This window comes from Phoca vitulina, unplaced genomic scaffold (assembly GCF_004348235.1).
Source record: "Phoca vitulina isolate PV1807 unplaced genomic scaffold, GSC_HSeal_1.0 scaffold45, whole genome shotgun sequence".
Classification (NCBI taxonomy): Eukaryota; Metazoa; Chordata; class Mammalia; order Carnivora; family Phocidae; genus Phoca; species Phoca vitulina.
In genome coordinates this window covers 628,271-653,972 of record NW_022589748.1, presented here as the reverse complement: position 1 = coordinate 653,972, position 25,702 = coordinate 628,271, and the positions used below count along the sequence as shown (strand labels likewise).

The window sequence follows — 25,702 nt, the reverse complement described above, 5'->3', positions numbered from 1 at the left end:
TTCCTTCCCAAGCCAGCCTAGTTGCCAGGGCCACCAAGCACTGGGCTGTGCTGATTTCAGAAGAGCTGGAGGTTCAGATTCTCTCCGGGTTGAGGGTGATAGGAGGGGTCTTCAGATAAGTTAGCCACCAGAATTCCAGTCAAGAGGCCACTGAAGGAGAACCTGTGACAAAACCATCTCTCAGGGGCACTTCCCTCTCACTGCCCTCAGCCCCTTCTCACCACCACTGTCCAAAAAGGCTCTGATTAGAGGTGCAGACTCTCTGGCAGATGTACCCCTTGCCTCTTACATCCTAAGATTTTGAGATAGGTTTGGGATTCAGACATTTTACACCCCTCTTCTGATCCTTTCAAGGACCACAGACTCCTGCTGGGGGGGGATGGTGCTGGTCACCGCACACTGCAAGACACACCAGGCGTTGACGCATGGGTGGGAGCCTTAGAGGACCTTGTGCTATCACTGTCGTGGCAAGTAAGAGCTAAAGCAGGGGGAGGGGGGCGAGGGTTGAGGAGGGGAAGTGGGCAACCGAGGACCCTGTTAAAGATGATATATGGGGGAAGTGGGGGGAGGAGATATAACAAGAGTACTGAAGCCAGGGAAGCCTGTTCTCTGCCTCAGACCCGTCCAAAGGCCACGACAGCCTGAGCCGGGAGGGCTGACCTTCCCACCCACGCTTCTCCATTTCCCAGGCCTGTGAAGAAGGGACTCTTCTGGCATACTGGGGAAGCCAGTGGTGCAGTGTGCGTGCAAGCTAGGGTCCTCGAACATCTTTTCAAGGGCCATGTTGAGAGTGAGATGCATGGAACCAACCAGCATGGTGAGGATGGGCGTCCGGCTAGTAGGCAGGTGGTGCCCAGGGCCCCCACCAGGTGCATCCGGGTCAGCCATAGCTTCCCAAGGTGCAGGGGAGGTGTTGGCAGCTCATGCATGCCCCGGGGCCAGTGGCAGCCTCTGCTCTTGGTGGGTATTGGCCAGGGAGAGGCAGGTATGTGATAGATCTATAAGCGGCCACCAAAACAGAAGTATGTTCAAGGCCACTGCCTCCACTGCGGTCTCGACAGATGTACCGTGTGCAAAGGAGGGAGCAAGAGAGCTGCAGGCCCCTCCCCTTCCCAGGCTTGGTGCTGCTCCGCTGTGCTCCTGGCCTGGAGCCTTCCTCTCCAGGCTTGATTTGAAGCTACCCACAGGAGGGGCTCTTCATCCTTACTCCTTCCCACTCCCCATCAACCAGGCCACCGTGCAGCACCCCAGTCCTCGTGAAATCACGGCTGCCTCAGAGAGACCGGCTCCTGCCTCAGAGACCTTGTGTCACTGAACCCCGAAGAGCTGGGTACGGACGGAGCAGGAAGGAGCCGGGATCTGAGTACCTGGGCTCTGGGCAAGCAGCAGCGGCACAGTGGGTTGGCAATCAGCGCCAGGTGATTTAGCGTGCCGGGTACCAGGAAAAAGCTGGAGCCAAACAACTGGCCTCATCAGTTGCCCTAGCAACAACGTTGCCCTTGGCCCTACCCAGATGAGATCTATTTTAGCCTGTTGCCCTGGTAACTCCAGCTGCTCCCCAGGGACAGGAAGTGGCAGAACCTCAGCTCTGCTGTGTGAGAACACCCCCCCCAACCCGAGGGGTCTCACTGTGCATCCCTCTGCTGGGTGCAGGGTAGCCGTGGGATGGAATCTCCTTCTCAATCCCTATGGAAGAACCTTGTTACCAGTGACAGGAGCCTACGGGGAGGAGGCTGGGGTACTAAGGCTGTTCCTGTCAGCCCCTCCCTCCTCCATCTGGAGTTCTCCCCACTCTGTGGAGGGGGATGCAGGGACAGCCTCCATCTCTTTCCTCCACCCCCACCCCCCACCCCCCCATGGCTCCCAGGCTCCAATGTGGAGGGAATGGAGTTCTTCACAGCCATCCTGGGGACTGGCTCCTGCGTTCTCACCCACGGGGGCACGTGACCTGCTGAAGGCTGGGGCCAAGCCAGAGGACTCTCCGTCTGCAGAGCATGGCCACAGCATCGGCCGCTTGGTCGGAAGCCCAGTGGGAGCCTGGGCGAGCTCCATAGCGTGCCTGTGGCCCCACGGTTTGTCTGCAGCTGGGGTCGGATGTGTAACCACCGGACAGGGCCGTGCAAGGACGTGCTGGGGGCGAGGTAAGGGGAACACAGCCCAGTCATTTAGACATTTTCTAGCAGGCCAGGGATTTTCCCATTCTTTGCTGCTCGCCTGGATACAGGAGACCCCATGGAGGCGGCCCTCTGGCTGCTCCATGCTGGGATAGGCAGCTGCGGTCCTCGCCTTGGCCCGTGCCCAGGGAACTCGGGTTTTCTGTCCTGGAGTTGGAGGCCGACCCAGTGTAACTTCTCTGATTGGTCATCCTGCCCTGGCCAGCAAGCTGGCGGGAGTCCATGTTGGACAGAGTGCCCTGGGGCGCAGGGAGGGGGACCTCACCCAGCAGTAAGGAGATCCTTGGGAAACAGCAGGAGTGTGACTGAAACTCGCAGCAAGGGCCCTTTCAATTTCACCTCCAAACCTCAGTGCTTTTGGTTAGGGAAGGGAGTTGGGGGTGGCTGGGGAAAAATAAGAAAAGGCTCCTCCTCCTCCTCCACAACAGGCCAGCTTCCTCCCCTTCCTGGTTCCAAGCAGAGAAAATGGGAAACACAGACAGGGACGGGGACAGAGAGGTAATCAAGTGTGACAGAGACAAATACTGGGAGAAGGGGATAGAACGTGAAAAACCCAGGGATGGTAGTCCACCCTAGGAGATCCACCAGGTGATGGAAGGAGGGAAGGGTCTGGGAGCATGGAAACACAGACCCAAGACAGGATGGGTTCTGAGCCTTGCAAAGGTGGGGAGGCCACGCCTGGCTGGGCAAACAGCAGCAGCTAGAAATATTTCTAGAGAAGTCCTCAAAGTAAATAAAGTGATAACACAGTCCCCACCTCTCCTTGCTGTTCTGCCGTTAAAGGTCATTGGGTGGAAAGACCCAGAGAATCCCAGGAATGAACAGCTGAAGGGCCAGAGTCCCTGCGCAATGCGGAAAAGGGAGGAACATCTCTTGATAGCAAGGCTGAACGCTGGGCCTCTCCTCTGCCACGTGAGGTGTTTAACCCACACTGGCCACCTTGTCACCACACAAACAGCTCGGACACCATGGCTGTTGACACAGGTAAAACAGTAAAAAGGTATTGACTCAGGTAAAAACAGTCTGGGGAGGGGCCGAGGATGCACCGGCCTGTGAGCGGTCTACTCCTGTACTCAGGTCCCACCATGTCCATCTTGGAGTGTCACTTGCACCCCCGGGGGAGTCACCCCCTCAGTGCAGCCACCTAACTCCCACTGCACTGGCTCCCACTGCTAACATGGCCGGCAAGGAATTCCTGTCCTTGGCCAACAGCATCATCATCTTCACTGACTCAGCAGTCACGCTGGGGCCCCTGGAACTAACCCAAAGTGAGACCATGAGAGCCATTTCCCTTTTCTTTCAAATGCAGTTCTTTTCCAACATTGCCTGCGACAGCTTTGGTGCAGAGATTTTGGGGGGTGGGGGAGGCACATGGGGAAAGAGAAAGGAAAAAACCAGCCAATTGCACAAAGCCTTTCCCTGGAAAAGCCCAGGTTCTGGGGGTGGTCAGGACTTGTGACTGCCCTCCCCACCACCCTCTGGAGCTCCCGCTCTGCTGGTCGAGGCACAGATGGGGATCCATTCCATTCCCCATGTGGAAGAGCTGTCTGGGAGCAGGAGAATGGCGGCATGTGTATATATATCTCTGTGTGTGCGCGTGTGCGTATATATATATAATAGGCTATATTAGAAAATTCTCTATGTATAAATATAAAACACTGGTATCCAAACATGACACCACAGCAAACTAAAGTGCTTGACAGGAGTTGGGCATGTCTAAGTATGTAGGTAAAACTATCATTCATCCTGAGTACCCAGGATGAGGGAGAGAGCTGGGGAAGCAAAACCATGGAGGGCCTTCTGCCCTGGTAGGGGTGGGGAGAAAAGGGGGATGCTGGCCCAAGCGCCCCCCCCCCCAGCCCCCTCTCAGCCTTCTCAGCCTGTCTGATCACTGTCTCAGGTCAACACCATGCCTCAACTCCACCTTGACCCTGCTTTTCCCACTGTGCTTCTGTCCACAAGGAGACCAGTGTTGGAAAGTTGGGGATGGGGGAAGGCTTGCTCCCACAGGGGAATGCGGGTCAGTCTGTGCCCACAGCTTCCTCTGCCCACACGGTTGGGAGTGAAGGGACCACTATGTATGCTGAGGGCAGGAGAGGAGGATTATTGTCATTATAATTAATAATTTGAGAAATCAAACACCATCACTCCTCTAGGCCAGGCCCTGCCTTCTCTCCTCTTGGGCCTCCTGCCTGGGTAGGGGCTGGAGGGAGGATGGGAGGAAGCCTTGGGGGCAGCTGACCCGGGAAGCTGCCCTTTTATCTGCAAGCCCCAAGCAAAGCATTAGCACCTCCACCATCCCCAAGACCCCTTCCCTACAAAACAAGGCCCATTCTGGTCTCAGACCCACAGAAATGCCACAGGCAAATGGTCACCAGAGCTCCTGGGAGTAGAGGGGCCCCACAGGGCAGGGAAGAGCCCCCCCAGGACAAAGTGCTACAAGAATGGGTTGGTGGTTGGAGGTTTGGAGGCAAACGGGCTTGATGAGGATCCAGTCTGGAAAGAAACAACAACCACAAATTAGGGGATTAGGGGAGAAGAGCTGGAGACCAGAGAAAAGATGCAGTCCAGGATTCCTTTCTCCCCCAGAATTACTGTGCTGAGGGTTGTGGGAAGGTCAGTGGGCTGAGGCAAGGAGGGGGCGGGGGAGTGTGGGACACAACAGGGCCCACTGACTAACCCACTCACCCCTGCGTGGCCAAGGCAGGGCTTCACGAGGGAGGGGCACAGCTTCCAGCCCACATTGTCCTGTTCTCCTCGAAGGATTCTGTCCCCGACCCCCAGAGGGAGGCCATACCCGCACTCACCATGAAGGGGTTGGTAGAGGTCCTAGCTGGCTGGCTCAGTTGCCTCTGCCCCAGCTTGGCTGATCCTAAGTCGCTGAAGGAAGAACCTGGGAAGCAAGAGCAGAAACTAGGCTGACATAAGCCCTGCCCCTCATGCTGATGCTGACCACTCCGCTGGGCCTCCCTGCAGGGCAGGGACCGCTCCATCCTACAGCGGCCGCAAGAACGGGCCTTTCTAAAGTCGGGGAATAAGGGTATGGAGCAGAGTCAGAGGACACAGGCAGGTCTGTGGCTTCTCTGGCCCCCCCTACTGGTCCAAAAGGGAACTAACTCAGATGTCTGGCTCCCTAATAGTCCTAATATTCATTGCCACCCCCCTGCATTCCCGCAGGCCCTGGGGGTGGGGAATGGGGGTAAGAAAGGAGGGTGTGGTCTGAGTCCCTTACCATTCTGCTGCTGAGTCATCGAGGTCTGTGGGGGGAACAGTGGTGGTGGGAAGGTGCTGACAAAGGCCCTGGTGGGTGGCACTGTTTGGGGGAAGCCAGGCCCCGCACTGCTCATCCCAAAGCTGGGCCCTGTGGAACGAGGACATGAAGTTCAGGCGAGGTTCTGGAAGGCAGGCTGGAGAACGGTTCTTCCTAGATCTCTCCACTATAGGGACATGGGATAGAGTGTGTCCTTATCCAGAGGTACCCAGTAAAAGTACCCTGAGTGAGCCATGGAAGTCTTCAGCTTCCATGCAACCTAGCAAACCTGCCCTCTTCCTGTCCACGGTGGCTCGTGGCACGGAGGGCACAGAGGTGCCGAGCAGGGGCGGGGCCCAGAACCGGGGTCAGCTGCCTGCTTCTATTAAACTGCACCAATGAAAGCAAAGTATTAGCCCTCTGTGTATGTGCCTCAGTGGTCTCATCTCTTAAAAGTGGGCCGGGCTCCTTTCCCAGGGCTGCTGGGCAAAGCCGATAAGGGCTGTAAAGCTCTCAGCAGTGGGGTTTGCCACACCGGTCAGTGGTCAGTGGTGCTAGCTGCTACCAGTCTCTCTGTCAAGAAAGACTCCGCTGGGCCTCAAGGTTTTTAAGAACAACAACAACAAAAAAGGCAGGGGTGGGGATGGGGGAGCATGCCTCTGAAGAGAGAAGAGCTGAGGCTGCGGAGGAATAGGGAGCGAGGAGATCACAACACTCCGGCTGATGAGAGCAGGGACCAGGGGCAAGGCTGCAGGTGGGACACAGAAGGGGGGTGCACACTGCCGAGGGGCAAGAAGGGAGAGTCCTGCCACGTCAGTCGCAGAACCGGCTCGGGTCAGTAGCAGTCTGCTTTCCGTAATTGTGAAATTCTGATTCTGGGACTTGGGTGCTTCTACTCTTTGCCCACTAGGCGGCCCGGAAATTCAACCTGGTCTGGCCCGGTGAAGGGTGAGAGGAGGACTGAGGCTGTCTGCCACTCCTCCTGACAGTGGTGTGTGTGTGTGTGTGTGTGTGTGTGTATGTGAGAGAGAGAGAGAGAGAGAGAGAGAGAGAGAGACACGGAGAGAGACAGAGAGAGAGAGAGAGAAGGGAAAGAGAGAAGGAGGCAGAGAGGAATTTGCGCCCTGGAGAGAGTCAGGGCCAGGGCAGAGTCTGGAGGCTCACCTGTGGCCAGGCCGTTGGGCTGGAACGGGTTGGTGGAAGGCAGCTGAGGGTGCGCGGCAGGTACTGTGAAAGGGTTGGTGAAGGCTGCTCAGGGTGGAATGGGGTAGAGGTGGGAGAAAGAGAGGGTCACTCTTTTCTCATCTGGTTAATACTCGGATGACAGCATTCCTCTCAATCTTGGTGTGCTCTTTCTCCCCTCCCCTCCCTGCAGAGTCCCCAGGTTCCTCTTGGCCTTGGATCCCCTCCCTGGGTCTCCACAGGTAAGACTCACCTCCAAAGGCAAGCCCCGTGCTGCCGCCTCCACCAGCTGTGGCCGACTGGAGCGTGGGGACCTGGCCGGCCACCCCGAAGATGCTGTGATGTGGGAAGAGAAGTCAGCATGCAGGGCACTGGGGATCAAGGGGAGAAGCAATGCAAGGGACCAGGAGATGGCAAACCCTGTCCTGCCCGACAGGAGGAGCTGAGCAGGCTGGGAAAAGCAAGGCTCTGCAGCCCCAAGGCAGACTCCCGGACGTCTGGACGTACCTGCTAGGGATACCTCCAGGTGATGCTCCGGGCGCCAGGAGGCTGCCCATATCTGCGAGGCTGTTGGGCTGACTGGCAGGTGCGAGAGGAGAGGCCGCAAATGGAGTCACCTGGCTGCTCCCTGGGCAGTCACAGGAAACAGAACAGGGAGTGCTGGGGTGAGGCAGGAGGGAAGGGGTAGGAGAAAAGATGGAGGTGGGGGGGGCAGGGGAGACGGAGCAGAGTGATGGCATGAGTGCACCCACTGGGTTCTCTGAGCCCATTTCCCCCTGGGTCGTCCGGTTCAGAGGGCCTTGACTCCCGCCAAGAATTCTAGGTAACATGGTACTCAGCCTTTGTCAATCTCCTTAGTGCTCAAAGCTGCCGCTGCTGAGAGAAAGCGGCCCGCCCTGGCGTCAGGTCAGTGTCCCTCCTGCTGTAGTCTGACTTATAGTTCCCATTTTTTCCTCAAGCCATGGACATGTCTGTCCTTTCCTCAAACCAGCATTTCCATTTATGGATAAATCCTAGGAAGGGGCAGGTAGAGGGGATGGGGGCAGGAGCTGTGAAGGGCAGAAAGGCCCAGACACTCGGGAGCCTCTCATGGAAGGTGGAGCCCACACCGGAGCACGGACAGCTCAGCTCCCACTCCCACCGGAGCTGCCCCCTCTCGGGAGGCCACCCTAAGCCAGGAGCTTAGATCAGGGTTCCTCTGCCCACTCTGGTCATCACATCTCAAAAGAAAAAGCCCCGAGGGCGAGCCCACGTGGGAGGCGTACGAAACAGCCTGAGGAGCAAGTCCAGGAAGTCCCTGTCCTTTGGAGAAAGCCTCTTTATCTGCGTGTCTCAGCCTCATCTGTATGGTGGGATCCAGTCAACCACTCTGGGCTGTTGTGAGGGTAAAATGAGGCTGCAAACGGAAAAGGCTTGATTTTTATGAGTGCTGGAAGACTCGTACCAAAGGGAAACACACTTTGCATGGTGTCTGCCACATGCCAGTGCTAATTGTTTGCTGAATGACTATGTGAGAGGTAGAGTGAGAAGGACTGGACTCCAGTCGGGGCCCTACCCCCTGCTACTGCTGTGACCTGCGCAAACCATCTTACTCTCCTGAGCCCATATTTTTGCTTGCCCTCTCATAGGACGGCTGTACGACACCGCCCCCCCTCCGCTGAGGTAAGTATTTTCAACTAAGTATTCTGCAGTCTGTAAAGCGTGCATAAATGTGAGCTATCATCATAGCCTATGATAGAAGAAACTATTTCCGGGGTCAGAGAAACAAGACAAGGTCTCGAAAGAAAGGTGATGGCTGGCTCAGGTGGTAAACACAAGTGAACGAGAGCCTCGCCTGGACTCTCAGCTCCGGTCTTCCCACGCGCTCTGCCTTGAACAGGAGCCCCCACCCACGGTCCTGCCCCCCCTTCGGGCTTTAACAGAACCACGTCTTCAGATGGGCCTGCCCTGACCTCAGTCTGCATTAGAGCCTGGTTTTCCTCTCCTAACACCTTGTTCTTCGCCCTCGTGGCACTTGACATCTTTGCAGTGACATATTTTTGTTTCTCTATCAACTGTGTCCCCCTCTAGACCAACTCCCTTGCCAGGTTTCTCACAGATATCAGTTGCAAATGTGCAAAACGTGACACATGCAGGGTGATTCACAGCAGCGCTGTTTGTAGGCAAAAGACTAAATATTCATCATTCGTTCTACATAGTCATCAACAGGGGACGGATTAAATAAATTACAGTATATACATAAGCAGGACTATTGTGCAGCCATTAAAAAACAATGAGGAAGCACTTCATGTGCTGATAAAAAAAAAGCTAGCAGTACTGTTCAGTTAAAGCAAATCAAGGTACAGAACGGTATGTCTATTATGCCATCAAGTGTGTTAAAAAAAAAAGAGAGAGAGGGGCGCCTGGGTGGCTCAGTTGGTTAAGCGTCTGCCTTCGGCTCAGGTCATGATCCCAGGGTCCCGGGATCGAGCCCCGCATCGGGCTCCCTGCTCGGCGGGGAGCCTGCTTCTCCCTCTCCCACTCCCCCTGCTTGTGTTCCCTCTCTTGCTGTGTCTCTCTCTGTCAAATAAATAAATAATATCTTTTTAAAAAAGAGAGAGAGAGAGAGAAAGAAAATAGGATGATAAAAAAGTAAGTGAAGGCCACAGGCTCCTCTTCCCAGGGGCATGGCAATGGAGAGGCGGTAGGACAGCAGCTGAGCAGGGGCGGTGGGGGGGGGCTGCAGAAACGTTTGGAGGCTGGATAACCTGAAGCCTGTTTGTGGGGAAGGGGGAATGTGGTGGCAGAGGTGGACAGAGTGGAGGGGAGACTCAGCTAAGAAAACTGATGGGAAAAACCCTGTAGAGAGTGGGAAGGATGAGCAGGTAACCGTCACAAGGGAAGATACTGTCCTCCCCTCCCCCCCACCGCCCAGAGATGAGAGGAAGAAGGGCAAGGGAAAGATAAAGACACAAGGCAAGGGACGAATGGCCAAGCCAGGCTGGTTCTCAAATCTGTGTTGCTCCCTGGTCCCCTCAAACTTCAGCCTGGTTTCTCCTAAGTTTGGGGCTTTTTTTCTGAAGACCCTGGAACTATCATTTGAAGCTCAATGCTCTTCCTTCCCTAAAGGGTAAGGCTGTATTGATCCAAAGCCCTTTGGTAAGGGGATCTTCCTGGTGCTAGGCATCTCGGCTCTGACTTGGAGAAGCAGAGTCCAGCAGGGAAGGCAGCTGCCCAGGGCTGGCCTGCCGGCTCCGAGCTTCCAAGGGTGGGCTGCTTCCCTTGTGCTCGCCTTGGCCACCCTCCTTCTCAGCCCCTGGCCTTTCTACAGGAACAAGTGCTAGGCTACCACGCCACTGAGCACACTTGGTCTCTGTCCTCTCCAGGCCCCAGGCGTCAGGAAGACTGGAAGCCAGCAGCCTAGTGTTGAATCTTCTGATTCTCAGGGTCCCCTGGCCTTTCCTGGGCTATGACTCGGGGTATGTGGAATTTCTGAGTGTACACAGCTCCCTGTCCTCACTTGGGTCAGACTCTTCAGTCCTGCTCTGGGCCTTTCCGTCAGGTCAGGGAGCTCCCAGGCTGGGGGAGGTGCTGTCCTTCTGTCCTGCCGCCGCCTGGCTGTGTGTCTCCTGGCGGACACTAGAGGGCAGAGCCCGCCCTCGCCACGGCCGGGTCGACCCCGCACTTTCCGCCCTTCTCGGGGAACCTAGGAATACCTGCGCTCTTGTTGGCTTCTTCTGCACTTCCAGAGCCCCATTCCCTGCGGCTGGATTGGTATACATACCTTCTAGCAGTTTCAGGGGAAACTGCAGTTTTAGAAACTTCCCCTCTCCAGACTCCCCCTCAGAAATATAAAAATACAACCAGGCTTGTCAGAAAAGACACCCACCTCTCACCCAATTCTCCCTACTTCATCCCCAGTAGTTCTTTATGTCACACTCGGAGAACCACCCTCTCGTGATCCCGGTGCGGTGGGAAGTGAATGGGAGCTGCCATTCATCAGCCATTCGGGTTTGGCCAAGTCACTGGCCAAGTGAAGCCGGTTTTGTCCACTGCAAAATGGAGATCTTTCCTTCTTCATGGAGATAATATGAGGACGCTCCTAGCAGCGGCAGGAGCCTTACAAGGGCTGGTTGGCTCTGGCTGGCTGCAGAGTCTGCTTTTTGAGATGACCAGACACTGGACGCAAGTTCATCCCAGGTTTGGCCAGGGAGGGCTCCTGGCACCTTCCTTCTCTCCTTTAAAGGTTGGCCCTTTAGGCAAGGGATTGTGACAGGCATGCATTTCTTTATCATTATTATTTTTTAGATTATTTATTTGAGAGAGAGAGCGTGAGCATTAGTGAGGGGAGGAGCAGAAGGAGAGGGAAAAGCAGACGCCCCGCTGAGCAGGGAGCCCAATGGGTGGCCAGGACCGTAACCTGAGCCCAAGGCAGACACTTAACTCACTGAGCCACCCAGGCCCCAACAGGCATGCATTTCTGACCGGACCAATTTATAACCACCTCGTACAAGCTGCTTCCTTTCAAGCTCTCATTCTGAGGAGCACCTCCGTCTTGCTACACTGGATATTCCTGTGCCAACTTACATTCTTACCGATAGCATGCAAAAGGGCCAGTTTCCCCACACAGTACTGGCCATTACCAACCTTTAAAACTTTTGTGAATACAAGGTGTGAAATTATTATCTTACTCTTAATTTGTGTTTTCCCTGATTAGTCAGGTTGAGAACATTTTCATCATTTTTTTTTCTGGGTATTAGCTGCTTGTATCCATTGCCTGTTATCCTATTCTGTCTTATTTATAGGAGGTTTAAAAAAACACGTGATGGTTTTTAGCTTTTTGTCTGTTTTCCATATTGTAATTATCTTTTCCCTGTTTCAGGCCTTTAAGGACAATGAAACATTGTTATGGGACATCTTTTGGGACACCTTTTATCATACAGAATGTGACCTAAGCAATTTCTATTTGTTAGAAATTTATGTGGTGTCTCCTGGTCTGTGGTCAAATTATAAAAGGGTTCCGTGTTTGAAAATCCTGTCTTTTGATTACAAAGTTCTACTTAGATGTATTAGGTCAAACTTGTTCAAGTGTCACTCAAACGGCCTCCTTTCCTCCTTATTTGTCTATCTACTTTATCTACTATTGATCTTGCGAGTCCACTACCATCCCCCTCTCTGTTGCTGTTACATTTTCACCGTGTCTAACAGTTTCTGCTTTATGACTTTCAAGGCTACCCTGTCAGGTACTTGAAGTTGGTAACGTGAGAACTTCTTTGTGAATTTTAACTTTTATCAGTATAAAATGTCCCTCCTTGTCCCATTCAGAAAAAAAGAAAAATAAAATAAAAACAAAAGCACGCAGACAGTTCGCGGTGGCACAGTGGGAAGGCTGTGGGCAGAGCGAGAGTCGGGGAGTCTGGGCTCTGGGCCGAGCTCTGCCACGCTGTGGGTTGCACGACAGGGAAACTGCTTAACTGCTGGGAGACGGCTACATTTGAAGGGTTCCTTCCAGACCTCAAAGCTCTTGGCTCAGAGGACCTGAGATAGGCTTCTACTTTGGGTGGGCTGTGGAGTTGGAAGAATAACTCACCAAAGCTGTAACTTCCAGTTAGCATCCGACTGGCTGGCAGTGAGGGTGGAGAAGGGGAAGGGTGGGCGGGGTGGGGGGGAGGGAGAAAGAAAGAGCGTAAGTCACCGGCTTTCCCCAGACATCAGGTCTTTAGAGCACTTGGGCTGCCCTCCCATGTGTCCAGGACGGGCAAAGGTAGAGGGCCAGCCCCAAGGCTATGAAGACTTGATGTGTGGGGACTCAGGGAGGAGCCAGATGCTTTACAGCAGCAGCCTTTAGGGTCTCCTTTTTGGGGGGGAGGTTGTCTCAATTGCTAAACAACACAACACTGAGTTTACAGTGTTCTGCTCTAACAGGGGTGAGTGAGGACTTCCGGAGACTCTCTTGGACTCTGACCCAGCCCTCGCCCTTTGGGCAGTGCACAACATGGACCATCAGAGCACTCCAGAGGAAAGGTCACGTCCACTCTTGAGTTTTCGAGGACTGGGGTCTCCCCAACTTGCCGGTCAGAGATCTCCTATGCACACCCTGCACAACTGCTGCTGCGATTGAGCTGTTTTCCTTCCAGGACAAAATGGAGCAGGAGGGCCCCTCTTCCTGCCAAGAATCTCCTCAGACCCCTCTCTCCCTTTCCCGGGCCTGCTTCTCTTCCTTCTCTGTCTTCTTTGCCCAGCTCTCTAGGTTGGTGCAGATGCGAATGAAGGGCGGTGTATGGATGTGGAAAACTGAACGCAGTTGGAAAAGAGAAGGGCAGCAGAAGACAGCAGGGCAGACTTTACCTGTGGGTGTTGGCTGGGCCTGGAACGGGCCTTGGCCAGCTGGAGGAATGCTTCCAAATGCAGAGGACCTGGGGCTACTGCCAAAGGCATCGAAGTTGGCAAATCCTCCATGGGAAGGTGTCTGGCCTACAGGTGGAGGGAATGTAAAGGTCAAATATGTAAAATGGACATATAATCGATATAATATGCACTAATTCTGAAGGCCAAAGGCCACTGATGGGACACTGCCTTTCCACAGGGTCCTGTTCAGGGAGAGATGGCAGGGGCCTGGGCAGAGGGCCAGACGCCCGCTGGGGGACATGGGGTGTCAGAGGCCTCCAAGTTCACTCCCCACCATCTTTTATCCTTACTCCACGAGGCATTCGCATTTTTGTCAGGTCCTACTTTGGGCTGAATCATGTGAAAAAAAAAAAAAGAAAAGTTGTTTTTGGTGGGGGAAGGGGCTTGAAAGGAAAAAAGGAAACTAGATACCATTTTATTCAACCGGCTGCTGCTGGTCTTTGGGAAGAGAGCAGGGGAAATGGAACACATGACAAGCCCCCTGCCCCCATTTTAACGGAAAAAGAAGGTAATAAAAAGGCGATTTCCAGTGTTCCGAAAGGAAGTGTGGATAGTCCCCGACTGTAATGTTTTTTAGTCAAACTTGCAGACATAATCCGGGCTGCTCTCATTTGACCCCAGCCCTTCCAACCTTGATGCTTCAGGATTATCATCACATTCATTTGTGGGAGGGGAGCTAGAGATGGCGGGGAGGGGGGGCGGGGGGACTGGTCACCCCAAGGGCGTGAATGGCCTTGTGTCAGGGGTAATACATTGTGGAATGTTCTCCTCCCAGGTCCCACTTACCCCCAAAGGCTGGGAATGCAGCGAAAGCTGGTGCCACCTGGGGAGCGGCAAAGGGGTCTCCACCTATGTCGGCCAGCAGGTCAGTACTGGCTTTCTTGACCGAGTGGGGAGGTGGCTGAGAGCTCCGGGGCTGGGACGTCCGAGGCTGAGACTGACTGACAGACTTGAGAGGAGAAAGGCATGACATAGAGCACTTGGAGGCCCAGACATGACCCGGCCCCTGCATGGCTCCCTAGGCTGCCCCCAGATAGGCAAGGGGAGAGAGAAGAGAGGGAGAAACTGCCCTCAACTGAGAGATCTCCTGGGCAGCAGCTGCCTGAGCCCCTCGCATACCTAACTTCTCTGTCTTCTCAGCACACCATCTCCCGGAAGCAGACATTTTAGAGCCTATCAGTGAAAGTAACCCTGAGCTACAAGGGATATTGCCAAGAGCACCCCCCGCCGCCCCCCGAGCTGTTACTTCCTCATCTTTCCCGGGTGCTGGAGGCAATGTCCCGGCCCCTCCTGCATTTCCTTGGAGCAACGGTCAGGTTTGAAGTCGATACTCCGACTTCCCTAAATACCACTTCCTGTTGGGTTCTTTCTTCCAAAAGATAGGAGGCCAAGGTGAGTCCAAGACATAGGTAACAGCAGGGCCGAGAACCAACTCACACCAGCTATACTGTCGTCTGCTAAGTCCGGGGGTTGGATTTAGGAAACTGACATTCCTGTCTCCCAAATCCCCAACTAGTCTCGAAGGGCAGGTCTGAGAGTTACCTGGCTAGAGGTGGAGGCAGCAGCTGAGAGAGACGGCACGGGATCCCCCAGAGGAGTCCGCAGGGGCTTCCCTTCCGGGACGGAGCCCTGGATGGGGGTGGAGGCACTGCCTTTGGTATAAGCGGGCCCCTTGACTTGGTCTGGGGGGACATACCTTTGAGAAAGAATAGTCAGGCTGAAAGGAGGGGGTAACACCATGGGCCGTGCTCAGTGTAGGCACCTGGGAAGCACAAGTGACAGCAGTCCGGGTCCCTCGGCCTTTGCCCTCTGATTTTTGAACTAAAGGGAATTTCATAACTCAGCAAAGCTCTGCCCATCTTGAGCGTCCCCTTTACTGTCAGATGCTCGTTCTTTTCTGTGGGAATGTTCACGTCACTCTGCCTTGGACCTATTTTTCTCTCCTCTCTCCTTTCTCTGACATCAACCCATTTCAAGTAATAACCCGTCAATAATGCTGCCGGACAGGTGATCCTATTTTCCAACCTCCTTTTTCTTTTCTAGGTGTTTCTGCAGGTTCCTCCTTTTCAGTCCCACAGAAAGTTTCTGCCACCTCCTCTTCTAAGTGCTCGCAGTCTATCCTGTTAGCTTCTGCGACTTCTGATAAAATGCCCTCCACTCCAGTGTATGTATGTGGTCCCTACTCCGGAAGTATCTTCTTTTTCTGGAGGACACCCCCAGGAAGGGCTCCAAAATGCTGTTTTGTCCACATCAATCTCCTTGCTGTCTGCATTCTCTTCTCCAGCCTAGAGTTACCCCCGCAACATGCACACACCCCTGACATCAAGCCATAGAAAGTGCCACCTGGGGAGAGAAAAGGCAAGGGAGAGCAGAGATGCTGTTCTTGTCACCAGAAAAACAGAACACACATAAATCGTGGAAAAACGATGGGTTAAAAGCACAGAGCTCTAGGACATGGTGCTTCCAGCTGCCTCTCTGCATATATGGGCCCAGCTGAGCTTTAACCTGCCCCACACTCCCACAGGCCCAGCCCCTCTCCAAGCAGTCTAATTTCTCTCCAAAAGAGGAGCATCAAATCTGCAGGGTTAGTGACTGGGAACAAGTTGTCCTTTCGGTAGTTTTATAATTTTGAAGTCAGAATTGAGCCCTAACTGAAGCTGGGTGGAATCCATTCAACCCAAGTCTGGCCTTTGAGAAAAGCCCCAATTCAAGTCTATAAACTGGACTGTCAGATGAAGAACGTCTTGGGACATGGGTCTCCGTAGCAATCTCTTTCCTCCTCCTTACCATCTCTTTTTCTCATATTTTTCCTGGAGAAACTCCTTCACTTTCTGAGGATCCCTGGAATCTGGTATTAAAGATGTCCGAGCATCAAAAAGACCCAGCCAAATCTTCCTGCAAACCTAAAGGAATGGAATCAGGTAACAGAGGAGTTCAGGCAGAAAGCATGGGATGGGAATGATACCACTTCCAGTTTATTCATCAATACATATTTATTGAGCACAGACACAGCTGAGGGTCTGGGTATGCCTACAAAGCAGACACAATCCCTGGCTTCCCAGAGTTGACCATCTAATGGGGAGGTCGTGCCTTAGGTAAGTAAAAATAGATTTATAAGTACATATTATGACTCAACTTAGAAAAGAGAGGGCCATGAGAATTATGGGGAACTAAATCTCGATGGGGGTGGGGTCAGGGACAATTGTCAGAGCTGTGTCTTCCAGAACACCCTCCAGAGGCCTTCCTTCATTGGCGCCCTCCAAGTAAGCCAATTCCTGCAAGCTAGGAGGACTGCTAACACCAAGGACAGCGTCCTTCCACCGCCTGCAGATTTAGCTGCAGATTTAACCCACCTTCGAGTACATGGCATGGGCTTAATCCCACAGTGCTGAGGGTCGGATGGGTAGAGCTGGCTCCAGGAGATTTTACTCCGAGGGGCCAGCCCAGTCAACTCTGAATGCTCAGCAATGTGGAGCTCTAACTGTCAAGGGGCAGTCTTCCCTGTGAGTGCCCAGGAGTCACCCCCTGCAGAGATTTTGCTCCTTCCCCTCATTCCTCTAACAAAGGCCTAGACAAACCACAATTTGCATAAATAAGATTCCACAGATATACAAATATACCTAAGACAAGATATGCTATATACTAAAAAAATAAAAGAAACTCGACCAAAAAAGAAAGCTGTAGGGTTTTTCTATAGTCTTGAGGCAAAGCTCCCCCGGCCCAAAGGGCAACTACAGCCAGTAAGCCATTCCATGGGTGGTGGCTCACCTCGTTTCCACGGGATTGCAGGAATACTACTTCAGGCTCAGTGAAAGTTGTCATGGAGATGGACTTGACGCGATGAGGGGGGTTCAGGCCTCTCCTGTGGGAGAGAAACAGGAAGAGAAGTACAATGCAGTTAGCACCGCAGGTCTGTTTATGGGAGGAGGGGGAGAGAGAAAGGATAAAACAACACGGAAATTAAGCTCAGGTAGAATTCCCTGACTGAAGCTACTTCCTAATTCAAGGAAAGAAGGGAAGCGAGAATGTTTTGGAGGCTTTTTTTTTTTTTTTAAGATTTTATTTATTTATTTGACAGAGAGAGACAGCGAGAGAGGGAACACAAGCAGGGGGAGTGGGAGAGGGAGAAGCAGGCTTCCCGCTGAGCAGGGAGCCCGATGCGGGGCTCGATCCCAGGACCCTGGGACCATGACCTGAGCCAAAGGCAGACGCTTAACGACTGAGCCACCTAGGCCCCCATTTTGGAGGCTTTTAATGAGAGTCAAGAATGTGTCGTGTTCCCTGTCATTCTCGAGAGAAAGGCAGAGCCTGCCCATCCAGAAGCCATCTCCCCCTTGCCTCAGTTCCGTGTTCAGCCTGCAGGCTGGGGGGTACTTCCGGGAACTCAGAGATGTGCCCACTTGCCATTTCCTATTTTACCACTGTTTTACACCTGCCTGCCCCTCTTCGTCTCGACAGAAAGTGTGGTGGTAGGGATGGAGGGGGCCCCTCTCTTTCAGGAAGAGATCTCTGGGAAAAGAGATAATCCAGGTTTTCTCAGCTCTAGATCTTTTGAGGAAGCAGGAGGAAGTCAGGCTCAACAATGAATATGAGATTGGCATGAGTCAGGAACATCTATCCTGTAGTGGTGCTTTTGCGCCAGCTCTGTGTGTTCTGTTAACTCTCTGGGAGTCTAGTTGTGCCCACAGAAGCCCCGTGGAGATTACAGTAGACAAGAAGGCTTCCTTGCCCCCACTCAACTGCTCTCTGGAGTGTTCTCACAAGGGAAACTTGGCGCTAAGCCAGGTTCCCCTTTCCTTTTCCCTTAAGTTTTACTCTGGTCTAGACCAACGGCACTCATCGGATGAAAACAAAACTGGCCAAACCACAACGAATAAACCAGCCCCTGGGACCAGCACGTGAAAGAGCATATAGGCATATGCAGGAAAGACAGTCTCAGCTGATGAGGCTCTTCAGACTTTTACTCCCCTGAAAAAAAAAAATGGGCAAATCAAGATATGAAAATAAAAGTAACTCCAGAAGAAGAGGGTCCTGGTTGATGCCATCAGGAAAGCAAAGAGGGAAGGCAGAGATCACACAGCTTACCAAATGGAAACCCTAGAGAAAATTCAGGCTTACAGGTGCACCCACAAAATGAAGGTGTCCCTGCGAGTCTAGAAGAACGGCAGTGTCGTGTTAGTGTACGTGTATGCCACGGGGTGGGGGCGGGAGAGGGGGGACAAGTGACACAGCACGGGGTGAACAGTGAAGAGCGGCAGCCCCTTTAGATGACAAATTATCAATTGTGGGATTCTAACAAAGGACAGGACACCGAAGGCTACAATTGAAGACATTTTCAGCAATTCTGGCTAGACTTTTAAGTAAAGGGTCTCAAAATACTCCTTTAAAAGACAGTATCAAAGAGGACTGATGCCCCAAAGAAAGATTAGAGCAGCGAAATCCAAAAGCAAGGCTTTGTAACTACATGGCAAACAATAGCTCTTAAACCTGATCTGCCCTGAAGACTCTCTTCTAATCACATTTCAGAGATATTCCAGTTTTCTCTCCTAAAGCCTCTCTTACTAATGGCCTTGTTTTGTTTTGAAGTCCAGACAGCCTTTTATATTCTTTCCCTAGATCTTACTCACCTTAATCCCTAGGCCCTTCCCCCTCAAAAGGCCAGGCCTTCTGAGGTCTAGCCAGAGCAGACCTCTCCATCCCTATGATCCCAGTGATCCCACTCCTTATCTTCATCTCCCACTAACAAATATTTCCTTTACCAAAATACAAGGCATTATGGTAGGCACTTTGGGGGATACAATAGACAGCTGCTTATCACTCTATATCATATATATCACTTATCTTATAGGACCTAGTCCTTGATCACCCGGTGATTTCTTATAATGACCCCAGGAGCCTGGACAAAGATAATTCCCAACATAGTTGGGTGCCATGTAGGCACACACATAGCCGGATCAGGGAGAATGTGGCACCAGGATGCAGCAGTGGGGGAAGGAAGAGAAATGGTCATGGCAAACCTAAAATGTATTATGTTAACACTAGAAAAACAGATTTGAAGTCTATCACAAAAAGGTCATTGACATTTCCTGACAGGACAACCAGGAACTGTTAGCAAAGTGTAAACAAGGAGGTGTGCTTCTTTGTAGGGGGAGGGGGAGGGACTTGACCCATTCATCAGTCTAGAGGGGATGATTAGAACAACAGAACTTTCTATGGCTGAGCTTGGACTGGAGGGGTTTTTTTGGGGGGCGGGGGAGGGGGTGTGGAAGATAGGGTGAAGGGAAAGCAGAGAAAATAAGTGATTTAGGTGCTTTGGGCCAAATGAATCTGAGGGAACAGGATGTTTCCATAGCACAGTACAAAAAGCATTGCTCTGACCTTGATGTCTGTAGACTGGATTATGTATAACTAGAGCCACAGTTTGGGGGCAGGGAAAATTCTCTACAAGGCAACATTCTGCAGCCCAGGAAGAGGACCTAGTTACATGGCCTATGAGTCAGAGCGTTTTGTTTCTGAATCAGAGAGAGGCCATTGCTGGCTGACAGGAGCAATTTAGAAACAAGAGCCCCTCTCCTCCCGGTAGCTGAAATCTAATGGTCGAGGGGTATTGAGGCTGGCTGGGGACATAGCAGGGTCATGCAAGGGGCCAGATCTGAGTTACTGGCCTGGAATCAAACAGACCCAAGTCTCCAAGCTGCACCCAGTCTCCCCAACACGACTCGCAGGTTCTCCCCCAAAGAAGTGAGAGCTAGAAGGAGACACTGCCCTTAGGTTATCACAGCAAATGTTATTTCTAACCAGGAGGTGCTGGGCAAACGCAGAGATAAATGTATTTGCCCAGAATAGGGCAAGTGTTTCCAACTGAAAGCAAGTCCGTTCGGGCCTCAGCCCAGCCGGGAGGGCTTCGACTTCGGTTTCTGTTTCATGGAGCACCTGACTGGCATTTGAAGTACTCTGCATCCCTCTTTGAAGCGCCCTGAATTCCTGGCAGCGAAGCGACCTGCAGGGACCCTAAAGCCCACCCGATCCTCTCTCCTTGCCTCTCTTCCCCCTGCCTTTGATGCTATCAAGTATACGACTATTTTTACAAATACCACACCTTTTGTTTTTCTGTGGTCATCACCCTCACAACGGCCCATATTTTGCTTCTATCTTGCTTCATGAAAGTCTCAAACCTGCTCAGCTGCTCACCTAAGAAAGTTCTGTCAGGTCAACAATGGAAAAAACAGTTCTACCCGGCACCCAAGTTCTTTCCTTTGTGCCAAACTTGGACTTGGGAATTCCTGACTTCTGAATATTTCGTGTTCGGATTCATACCCCCCACGTGGGGTTTCTTTGCTCCTGGGATTCCAGCCCTCTGCCTTTGAGCGGGGTTCAGCTAAGCCACGCTGGCTCTTATCTTGGATCCAAACATCACCAAAAAGAGTCCCTATTAGAGACTCTTTCTAGTCCCTAATAGGAGAGCTCCCCACTTACCCTGCCCCAGGCTCAATTTCACTAATTTTAGGAAACTTCTTCCTCATCGAAAATCCCTGCTTCAACCCATTTCCTGTAGTTCTTCCTTAGTGACAATGATAAACTGCTGTCCTCTGCCTTCCTTTTCAGGCTCATTCTCAATCCTTTTACATTTTTTCCCCCTTCTTCTCATGTCTTTGGATAAAAGGTGAGGTGGGAGGGGACGGAGAGACGGGACTAACACAGGGGCAAGGGACACATCTACCTCTCTAACCCAGACGGATGGAAAAGTACTGAATTATTGAACAACACACAAGGCCTTTTCTTCCATGGAGATAAAAGTGCTTAACGAGGAACCGCTACGAGCAAAGCCAGATGGGGAAACTAAGGCACCAGGAGGTTAGGAACTTGTCACAAAGAAAGAGCTGTCAAGCACATCTCCTGGCACCCAGCCCAGAGCTCTGTCCACCCGAATCCTGACTTGATCCCACTATTGGAATAAAGTTGTACAGAAGTAGAGGAGGCAAGTATCTGTTACTGAGTCCCAAAGGACAATGGATTAAAGATGGACCCAAACAGCCAGGTTAGGGAAGCATGCCACAGACTTTACTGGGAAAAAAAAAAAAACAAAACTGGGTGTCAAAGATAGTGCCCATCCCTGTGTCAACGACATTTCAGGCCTCAAGATCTATTTTCTTACTAAAGAAACGTGGTTTATCCATTGAGGCATCCAGGCAAACCAGAAGAAGAAAAAACACGGAAGGCACTGCTTTGGAAAAAACACTTTTTAGCAGCAATCTTTACCCTGCCCTAGCTTTGCTCTCTAGTAGGAGAGTCAGACACAGCCAAACAGACAGGCGCATGTATATGCTGCGGAAATGAGAAGGACCTATATCCAGGTTAAGGAAACTAGGTATTGGACGAAAACCAAATGAATAAAACTAGGTCAAATTTGGGACCTACAATTGTGGCAGCATGTATATAAATTTAGAAACAGCCAAAACTAGCAGCTTCTCTCTCAGTCCCTCACACCAACGCTGTGGTTTTCTGCTAGAGCTGAGAAAATATTTCTCATGAAAAAAGAAAATGAGAATGAGCTCTCACATGTAGTGATGGGCCCATAGTCATACCCACCCACCAGTATTAAAATCGAAAATTTTCTCCAGATCTTGGGAAATTCAACTTTGGCTGCAACAGTCAACTTTGCTGTATCAGCCTGTGCAGCCATCTGGGAACTCTGGTAATTGTGCTCACTGCCCCCAGAACACCCCACTCCCCTGAGAGGTGGACATATTTGTAACAAATATGTGGACATATATTTGAGGTGGACATATTTGTAACATCCTCAGCAGAAAGCTGGCTTTCAAAATAAAGCCAGTCTCGCTGTCTCCTTTCTCTGGCTATGGTGCTAAGTGTGGTCCTTGAATTCTTGCCCCCCCTCAATACCCTCATCCTTTTTTTTTTAAAGATAGATTTTTTTTTTTTTATTTTTAAGGATTTTATTTATTTATTTGACAGACAGAGATAGCGAGAGCAGGAGCATAAGCAGGGGGAGCAGCAAGCAGAGGGAGAAGCAGGCTTCCCGCTGAGCAGGGAGCCCGATGCGGGGCTCGATCACCCTGGGATCATGACCTGAGCCGAAGGCAGACGCTTAACCGACTGAGCCACCCAGGTGCTCCACGTCCTTTTTTTTTTTTTTTTTTTTAAGGTTTTATTTATTTATTTGAGAGAGAGAGGGAGAGCACAAGCAGGGGGGAGCGGCAGAGGGAGAGGGAGAAGCAGGCTCCCTGACGAGCAGGGAGCCCAACACGGGGTTTGGTCCCAGGACTCAGGGATCATGACCTGAGCCAAAGGCAGAGGTCATGACTGAGCCACCCAGGCGCCCCAATACCCTCGTCCTTTAAACAAAGAATATTTCTTCTTTTCATCATCATACCTCAACATGAGTTCCCATCACTCTCCAGCCCATGCTGAGCTTGATTTTACTTCTCAGCACTTATTATCACCGGCAATTATATATTTAATGATTGATTTAAGGTCCATGGCTTCCACTATGGTGTAAGCTACATGAAGATGGGTACAGTTTTGTGCACTGCCATATCTCCAGTGCCTAAGACCATGTCTGGAGCTTGAGAGACACTCAGTAAATATATGTTGACAGATTGACTGAATGAATGTGCAGCCTCTTGGCCTACCGTGATTTTCACTTCCCAGTACCACGAAATCCTAATCTGTGGGCAATCAACCATGTGGATTTAAGATGTTACTTGGTCTATGCGTCGCCCTGAGCCATACCCCTCCATTGCCTGCTGAACTGTGTGTGCTCCCCCTTTACTCTGCAGCCAGCAGTAAGCATCCCTCACCTCACACCCTCTGTTTACGGCCCACCCGCCCGCTCCCAGCCTTTCCCAAGGTCCATCAGAGGACACAGGCAATACTTTGTGAAGACCCTTTTATAAAGTTCCTATGCCTTGCCCTACTTAGCTCATGCTAATTAGAACTTCAATTAGCACATGAGAAGTACCACCAGAACTTAGGCAGACAAACACAGCCAGGGAAACTACAGCTTTCTTCTAGAGTTTCCTCTGATATTTTTCTCCTTATAATGTCAACATACCTTCAATTCAACTTCATTTAGTGGCCCGGCCTTTTGATCCTTCACTAAAGACCAACAATAATGAGCACGGGGAAAAAGTGGTCAAGTTCTGTAAAGTGTGCCCTGATATTTAAGGAGTTAACTGTTCTAGCAAAAGAAATCAGGTTTTTAATGTGTGCCAGATCCCTTGACCCTCCTTTTGTCCTGATTGAGGGATATTCATTATAGAAGGGAAATGTTATCTATGGGATACTTTAAACCAAGGCATTAAACCAAGATCTATAAAATAATAATAATAGTGTCAGCCCTCCCACTTAGTGTTTTATCTTTTGTGCTGTGCAGCTAACCATGGGGATGAATTAACACTGTTTCCAAACATTTTCTTCCTAGGACCTAGACTCTGATATGCCATCAGTTTTATCCCTCTGCTCCCAGACTCTATAATCAGATTTTCCTCTTCATAACAGGATCTTCAGGAATCTGTTCTTTCTCTTTCTGCTATAAATAGTCCTAAACTTTTCTCCTTTTCTCCTCAGAGTACTTGTCCCAGTCTCAGTTCTACCCTTTTGCTTTATTTAAGTCTCTACCTTTGACACATTCCTGTTTGGGTTCTAATCATTGTCCCAAGAGCCATAATAGCTTTTACTTAGACCAAAGTCATAACACACAAGTGAGGTTGATCAGAACACAGAAGTTTGGCAAAGGAGGTAAAAATCGCGTAGAGAGATAATCCTACACCGTATCTTAGGAGACCTGGATCTTCATTTCTGGTCTGCCGTGATCATAACTAATATCCAATAACAAATGCTGAAAACAGCAAACCCCATATGGCACTGGTAAACCTCTCTTTGCTTCTGTTCTCCCATCTGTCATGTAAGAACAATACTGCTCCCTCCTTGGCTCCTAAAGGTGTAAGAAGAAACAAGGAAAGCACCCCTTGTTAAATACAAAACCAACCAACCAGACAAACCGATATATTAAAACAATACTAAACAAGTCAAAATAAATCTCTTGATGAACTTATACAGAATAGAGATACACGGTTGGTAGCCAATGTTAATCAGGCATCTAACCAAATAATTCCCTACGGGGGAAAAAGAACCTTACTCTATAACCAGAAATCTGGCCTAGAACTGTGGCTCTAAATTAGCTCAGGCATGACCAAATACAGTGCTAGTGCCAAGTGTAGCATTGCAGATTATACAACAAAACTCCCCCAAATCTAGAAAGAGCTGCCAGATGCTACTACCAGGACCAAGCCATGGCAACAAGAAGCTTAAAGGTGTAAACTATTACACTTAAGGATGGCTCATCCAGATCCCCAAACCTTTGGAGAAGTTAAGCTCTCTAACACGGTAATCCATCAGCTCTCATCTCTTAAGATTTGTAAGAAATCTACCTCTGGGTTGCACTCCAAAGCCCTGCAACATTAGGACCTGCACCCGAACGCTGGTACAGGGCTCCTTACCTGTCACAATCTCTATGCTGTCAGCCTGGGTTAACTTACCTATTTTAAATAGAATGGGCACAAGAATGGGCACAAGCCAGAAATACACCTTCATCTAGAGCCCAGTTTACTCTACCCCTTTCCTATTTGCCCCTCACCTACATAGAGTTCCCTTTCAAGGTGTGTGTCATTCTCGGGTCCTTTAAATCTTAACCTTCCCCCCTGTTCCCTTCAACTCTCCCCCACTTTCGGTTCGGTTCGTTTTGCCTCCCCTCCCTTCGGGAGTTTCTCCCTTCTTCTCCGATGCCCTTCCTTTCCCCTGCAACGCGACTCCAATCGTGTCTTGTCTCCTCTGCCAATTTCCCTTCCCCGTGACAGCTCTGCAGCAGACGACCCTCTCAGCGCATCAGGCGCGTCCCCAGGCCTCCCCGCCGCCCCTACCTCGGCTCCGTCCCTTCGCCCCGGATCCCCGCTGTCCCCAACGCCGATACTCCGCAGCCCCTTCCCGGTCCTCCCCCCTCTCCTACCCCGCGCCAGTCCACTCACAGGAGGCCGGAGCAGGTGGTGCAGACGAAGCTGCCCACGGTGATATCCACGTAGGTGACCCCGCGCTGGGCGCACTCGAAGCAGTGGCGGTTCCCCGCCTGGCTGCAGCCGCCCAGCTCCCGCACCCGGCGACACCACACCTCCGAGGCCGCCTCCGCCTCCGCCTTCCCCCCGCTGACCCCGCCACCCGGGCCTGGACCCTTCTTCGCCGCCATCACCATGGTTGCCCGCTCCCTCGGACCTCCTCCCCGCAAGTCAGCAATTGTCCCTTCAACCACAGCCGCCTTCCCGCCTCCTCTGCCTCCTCCGCACGCCCGGCTCCCCTGACAGAAGATAGGAAGCCGGCGACGTCCGCGAGAGACTTCTCAACCCCTTGCCTTGCCTATTCTGCACGCTGATTGGTTAGTCTCCTCCCACCTCCCCACTCTGATTGGCTCGACATTGGACGGCCTTGGGTTGCGGGAGCCGCCAATGCCACGCCCCACCGCCTTCACGCTCAGGCCTCTCCCATTGGCCCGCAGAGACACTGCCGCGAGAACTGTGCGTGCCCTCTCCCTGTCTCCGCCCCCTCTCGCCACTGCCTCCATGGCGGCCCGCCTCCCAGATTCGATTGGTGAGTCCTCGGAACACGGGCTCCGACGCTAACTCTGACTGGCTGTCTAGGC

The 25,702-nt window shown here is 51.7% G+C and overlaps 1 protein-coding gene across 3 annotated transcripts; it reads right to left on the bottom strand.

Moving 5' to 3' along the window:
• Positions 1–5: 5 nt before the first annotated feature.
• Positions 6–25,411, bottom strand: AGFG2 (ArfGAP with FG repeats 2). 3 transcript variants are annotated; one of them, XR_004302561.1, is made up of 14 exons: positions 25,038–25,411; positions 16,762–16,855; positions 15,781–15,896; positions 14,536–14,689; positions 13,780–13,942; positions 12,934–13,059; positions 12,176–12,208; positions 7,114–7,234; positions 6,860–6,942; positions 6,589–6,672; positions 5,407–5,535; positions 4,982–5,067; positions 2,932–4,670; positions 20–162 (listed from the first exon to the last, which is right to left on the bottom strand). XR_004302561.1 is itself a non-coding variant. In XM_032430906.1 (13 exons), exons 1-13 carry the CDS (start codon positions 25,256–25,258, stop codon positions 4,611–4,613), a joined length of 1,470 nt encoding a protein of 489 aa, XP_032286797.1. In that variant the 5' UTR covers positions 25,259–25,411; the 3' UTR covers positions 6–4,610. The 3 variants fall into 3 exon arrangements, 2 of the variants coding, with proteins under 2 accessions (XP_032286797.1, XP_032286798.1); XM_032430906.1 differs by having other exon boundaries at positions 6–4,670; XM_032430907.1 differs by lacking the exon at positions 12,176–12,208 and having other exon boundaries at positions 6–4,670.
• Between the last annotated feature and the right edge of the window lie 291 nt (positions 25,412–25,702).

Bases quoted from the DNA above. Each gene is read 5' to 3' on its own strand.
- AGFG2 (XM_032430906.1), bottom strand. From the start codon at position 25,258: ATGGTGATGGCGGCGAAGAAGGGTCCAGGCCCGGGTGGCGGGGTCAGC. The intron at 12,209-12,933 runs GTAAAGTCTGCC...CCTCACTGCCAG, and splicing joins GGCCCAGCCAACACCCACAG to CCAGTCGGATGCTAACTGGA. The intron at 5,068-5,406 runs GTAAGGGACTCA...CTTGCTTCCCAG, and splicing joins GATGACTCAGCAGCAGAATG to GTTCTTCCTTCAGCGACTTA.